Source organism: Pollachius pollachius (assembly GCF_949987615.1).
Source record: "Pollachius pollachius genome assembly, chromosome: 15".
Lineage (NCBI taxonomy): Eukaryota > Metazoa > Chordata > Actinopteri > Gadiformes > Gadidae > Pollachius > Pollachius pollachius.
Window position 1 is genome coordinate 1,025,859 of NC_136948.1, and position 5,915 is coordinate 1,031,773.

The 5,915-nt window shown below is 50.2% G+C and overlaps 1 protein-coding gene across 2 annotated transcripts; it reads left to right on the forward strand.

Moving 5' to 3' along the window:
- The first annotated feature begins 279 nt into the window (after positions 1–279).
- On the forward strand, positions 280–5,189 carry zfp36l1a (zinc finger protein 36, C3H type-like 1a). Of its 2 annotated transcripts, none has more exons than XM_079752467.1 (2): positions 280–461; positions 1,925–5,189. In XM_079752467.1, the coding sequence occupies exons 1-2, from the start codon at positions 411–413 to the stop codon at positions 3,146–3,148; spliced, it is 1,275 nt and encodes a 424-aa protein (XP_079608593.1). In that variant the 5' UTR covers positions 280–410; the 3' UTR covers positions 3,149–5,189. The 2 variants fall into 2 exon arrangements, with proteins under 2 accessions (XP_079608593.1, XP_079608594.1); XM_079752468.1 differs by having other exon boundaries at positions 1,928–5,189.
- Positions 5,190–5,915: the final 726 nt, after the last annotated feature.

Sequence of the window (5,915 nt, forward strand, 5' to 3'; positions counted from 1 at the left end):
CAAAAAGTCACTTTTTGGATAATAGTCAAACGTGAAAGAGATGCTGAATTGCTCTTGTATTGGTAAACATCCACATCAACAAAAAAGGAAGTATTGGGAAACTACTCACAACCTTTGCTGTGCGCAATTGTGCAGAAAGAGAACCCTCTTACTAAACCATCCAACCAATGCAAATGTAAAAAAGAAAAAAGTTAGCTAAAGTTAACGCCCAGTTCCTCAGAGCTCCTCCCACAAAGCATAAAGAGAATGTCCGGGGCAGGTTCAGGGCAGAGGGGGTTCTGCAGGGTCACGAAGTGTCGCGGATAAAATCAGAACACACACACACACACCCATACAGACCAGCGCAGCTTTGTCTCCAACACCGTTTTTTTTATAACTACGTTTTTGAATAGATTTTCGTCGCTGCAAAGATGACCACAGCCGTGGTGTCGCCTTTCTTCGACTTCGAAGTAATGAACAAGGTAGCGTTGGAACTTTTTTCATAACTTCTGTAAACTTAGCTGCCATGCTACAGCCAGCCGGGCTTGCTGGGATGTGGCGGAATGAGCAGAGTCCCGGAGCCCGGAGCCGCTCCAGGGCCCCGGAGCATGAACCCGCTCTCGGGACCCGCTCCCGGGCGCCGGAGTTTCGGGCGTCCGAGGTCCTTGGCTGTGGCGCGCGTCCATTTACGCACGCAACTTGTGCTTTTTTGCATGTAACTGTTCCGGCTCTGATCTTCGCTTGCACTGCTTCTGGTTGCTTGACTGAATGAATGAAATGGATATTTATCGTTTTAGTTGTATAATCTGTTGGTGTGGTGGTGTAAGGGTTGGAGTTAGGTGATAATATTCAACATGTGGCTGCATAGTTCCTAGTTTAATCCGTTCATTTTCATCTGAAGTAGATTAGTATTTGAACATAAAGGCCATTGGGCACCGTTGTTTTAGTTTAAAACCGAAATAACTGCTCAAAGTTCATGGCTAAACTGATCGATCTTAATGAAATGAACTTGGCTCACAGGGCGTTACACCGTGATCGATTAATATTCGATAGTTTGGCCCATTACTGCGCCAAAAGCAACTCTTTCCCTCCGAAGGCTTCTAGCGATTTCATTAATTATTTAAGAACCTGAACTTTTTCATTGGTACGTTTTTTATCGAGGATAACATTTTCTGTTTACTAGAAGTCTTACTAGTTTGTATTAACCTATGTTGGCACTATGTGCGCGCAAATCGTTTTTTAATATTACAATGCTTATTTCTTTAGTCCATAAGAATTTTATAAGATTGCGCTTTGACGTTCCCAAGCGCCCTACCTCTCTTTCTTCCCTACCTTGGGAGAAGTATGGAAATCCCGCTTCAATACGCATTGTAATTCTTTAGGATGCCCGTCTAATGGGCTCTCATTATGTGCTTCAAATGATCCGGCCCCCTTCTTTGTAAGCACCGCCACCACCAGGGCTGCTGGTCCGGGTCTCCTTCACTGAACAGGCACACATTCCTGGCCAGGGCAACCTGCCAAACCAGCTGCTCCTCTGTGGGCCTGTGAAGCAGCTCGTGTTGTCTTAGCGAGCCACACGGAGAATACACACGCGCACATAAGCGAGAGACATGTCCGTGTGTCCGTGCGTGTACGCGCGTTTGTTGCGTGCACGCGTGTGTTTGCGTGTGCGCGTGCGTGTGTGCGTTTGAAATTATCCCGGGCCTTTTCCTTTCTGACTTGGCAAAGCAAAACTTTGATTTGGTGGTGCGTTAGGTGGGATTTCTTATTCATACTTGGGTTTGAAACCTCACAAATATTGTTTGAAAAAACTGTTTCTGCATCGCTGAGCAGGTTGCAGAACCCTAACTTAAGTCTTTTATCTGAAAGAAATGCAAAGAAAAGACTCTGCTAAATGACTGATGAACTAACCGTGCAATGTCTCTGTTCCTTCTTCTTCTCGTAGCAGAACCACAAGCTACTGGGCTACAGCAACAACAACAACAACAACAGCAGCATGGCCCCCCCTCACCCAATGATGCCCACCCCCACTGGCACCCTGCTGGACAGGAAGGCGGTGGGGACCCCCTCCTCCAACACCAGCACCCCCACCTCGGCCTCCGTCTCCTCCTCGGTGTTCCAGCGGCGGCACTCGGTCAGCAGCAGCACACGCTTCACCCAGAACCAGTTCCTCAACAGCCTGAAGGCCTCGGAGCACGCCCTGCTGCTCTCGGGGGTCGCCAACGGCAACAAGGAGAGCCGCATGCGGGACCGCTCCTTCTCGGAGACGGGCGAGCGCCTCCTCCACAAGTGCCTGGGCCCGGCCAGCCCGCTGGGCGGCGGCGACGGCGGCGACGGCGGCGGCGGCGGCGGCGGCGGCGGCCAGGTCAACTCCAGCCGCTACAAGACGGAGCTGTGCCGGCCCTTCGAGGAGAACGGCGCCTGCAAGTACGGCGACAAGTGCCAGTTCGCCCACGGCATGCACGAGCTGCGGCGCCTCAGCCGCCACCCCAAGTACAAGACGGAGCTCTGCCGCACCTTCCACACCATCGGCTTCTGCCCCTACGGGCCCCGCTGCCACTTCATCCACAACGCCGAGGAGCGCCGAGGGCCCCCGCCCTCCTCCTCCTCCTCCTCCTCCACCTCCTCCTCCTCCTCCTCCTCCTCCTCCTCCTCCTCCTCCTCCCCCCTCTCCTCCTCCCACCACCACCAGGCGGAGCGCCCGCGGCTGCAGCACAGCTACAGCTTCGCCGGCTTCTCCAGCGGCGGGGGGGCTCTGCGCGACTCCCCCAGCTCGGTCACGCCGCCCCCCATCTTCTTCCCCGACGAGCTCCCCGAGTGGCCCAGCAGCAACCCCTTCACCTACTCCAGCCAGGAACTGGCCCAGCTCTTCGGGCCCGGCCTGGGTCCGGGGGGGTCCGCTGGGGGCGGGCCGGCCCAGCCGCCGACGCAGCACCAACGCCTCCAGCACCAGGCGCCCTCCTCCCCCACCGGAGCGCCCTACTTCTTCCGGCCCATGGCGGAGTCCCCGCCGCCGTTCGAGACGCCGTCCAGCCCCCCCGACTCGCTGTCCGACCAGGACGGCTACCAGAGCAGCTCCGGGGGCAGCCTCAGCGGCTCCGAGTCGCCCTCCCTGGACACCACCCGCCGCCTGCCTATCTTCAGCCGGCTGTCCATCTCCGACGACTAGCGCCGCCGCGAGGGCTAGCTGCGCCGCGAGGGCCGCTAGCGCCGCCGCGAGGACCATTAGCTCCGCCGCGAGGATGGCTATCTGCACCGCAAGGACCTTCGTGCATAAGGGAACTTTTTACAAAAATCTCTGTCATCCCCCCTTTAATCAACGCCGCCGAGTACTGCCTGCCCCCCCCCTGCCCCCCCTCCTCCTTCTCAGTGCCAAAAAGGAGAAGATATCGAACAATGATTACGACGTGAGATCAAACGTTGATTGTTATGCCAGGTGCCACTTGTTCCTTTTTGTTCTTTCTTCTTCTACTTTGTTCTTGAATGTGTAGCAGCACAAGTGGCCCTGGCCCCCCCCCCCCCCCTCGCGAAACCACTTCCCCTGAGCTAGCTGGAAGCTAGCTGCATATAGAACCGCCAGAGGACGACAACGGAAAACTACAGAAGAAGAAGTTGTGGTGGCGGTGGGGGCTTGTTGGGTTTAGAGTTAAAAGGGGTTCAACGGACTCCTGGTGTTATTATATATTATGGGTACCCCACTGCCTCTCAACACCCCCCCCTCCCACACTTGGCTCTCCTGGAGCTCTGCCGTGTGGAACTACGGACCGGGCAAGTCTGCCGGAAAGACTGTGAACTGGAAGAGGTGGTCTGCGGTTGAGTTGGATTCCCCCCCCCACCCCCTGAATCCCCCCCTCCTGTTGCTGGTCACTGGCTCCTTCGCTTCTGTTTAGGTTTGAATGGGAATGGAAGTGTTGTTCTATCTAAATGATTTATCAAACCTATTAAGATGTCACACACACACACACACACACACACACACTCTTCATTCCCGTGGATCCTTCCTGTATCCTGCATCTTCATGCTGGCTGTCTAAGCTACGTGCTCCACCTCCACACCCCAGCTTCTCCCCCCCCCCACACTGCTCTTGAGAGCACCCTTTGTCCATGGCATCCCTTTTTTGTTCTTGGTTGATAATTATTTTTTATTAATATTATTATTATTATGGTTATCGTTTTAAAACTTTCCAGACAGAAGGTTTGCTTGTCACTGCTTATTTAACTTATCAAAACATATTTATTGGTGATCATATGCATTTTTTTTTTGTTAATTTTGTTTTGTATTTATCTGGATAATGAACAATAGAATATATTTTCTTTTATGTTAAATTATGATCTTCCATATTAATCTAAAGATTGTGAAGACGTGTTGTCAGTTTCCTTTTTTCACAGTTTAATATATTGTACTACAATGACTTTGTTTTGCAACTACACTTTGTCAAAATGAATCTTAATTTAAAGCAACAAAAAAGAAATGCAACAAAAAAAATGTGGTTTTGATTATTTATTGTTCTTTTGTTATCGGACTGCAATTTCATCTAAAACTAAGACAGCTCTTTATCTTCTAAGCGCGTTCCCTTGATTAATGATGCCTAAGCTTACAAATCACCCCTACAAACCATTTTTGTATAACTTATATTCCCCCTCAAAATTACCTACAGTTTGTTTTAGACGTAAAGGGTTCAACCGGGGATGGATAGCACAGAAAACAAACAGGCACATCTCCCAGCCCTCTTGCAACAACTTGTCTCTGGGGCATCACTGGGCTAAAGGGGTCTTGGTGGTTTAATATTTATTTTTGTCAAAATCCCTGTTCAGGCACCCAGTCCATACAGATGATATCTGTGACCTCATGGGCTGAAAAAGCCGTTTGCTGAACTTCCCTTCCAAACATCTTCTTTTTCTTCGTTAAAGGTGCACTCTGAATACATTCCAGGTAGCTATCGCTGTCTGTCTTTTTATATTTGATAATGGAAGACGATAAATTATTATTTTACGTTTCGTTAAAGTCACTTCCGCCAAACCCCTAAAGTTTTGATGGAGGCGTATATACTTGCCACACAGAGAAACTGTTGAATGTATTTCCTTTCAAGTTTTTGTTTTTCACTACAGTCATTTCTGTGAGTTTGTGTAAAGAAAGTCTGTTTTACTCTTTTGTAAGTATTGATTGAAGTTTAAAAAAATCAATAAACCCCATCTTTTTTTACAATTCTATCGAGCCTCAGGTTTCCTACGACAAAATAGTTTGTCCTCCAGGCCCATTCCATCAGGGTGAGCAAATGTTCCTCAAGTCCTAAGGTCTTTAAGCAAAGTGTGCATCGATTTACCCCTTTAAAAAAATACAGAATTTCCTATGGTTAAGTGAACCATCTTTTGAAACAGGTTAACACCTTTTGAAATTCCTTCACCGCACTCATTATCTGCAGAGAGGTGTGCACGTATGCAGAGAGGTGTGCACGTATAAGTGTGATGCGAGACGAGGCTGAGGAAGTGAGCCCACTCAAATGCACGTGCATAACCTTTATCTCTTCACAGTCTGATCCACATTGAGTCGACGGGCTGATGACAACGTACAGATAATCAAAGTGTGTGTGCAGCCCGTGGTTTAACACGGCTTAGCGTTCATCTGCTACGTGACAGGCTCTGAAGGAGTTGCCTCAACAGTGGCATTTGATTGGCTCAACTAAACTGGGGATATGAGAGGGAGAGGGTAAGGGGGGGGGGGGGGGGGGATTGCACATGGGCTATTGACCCGAAATGATCCAAGTCCGATTCAACAGGGTTTGATTACACAAATGTTTCCAGTGAAGTATTGATCAAAGCGGCTGTGACTGGGGATTTTCTCAGAGCGAACCGCCTCGCTGTCACCTGACTGGCCGCTGTCACCTGATTGGTGACAGCGGCGTTACGGGTTAAAATGTGTGCCGACTGATCGGATCG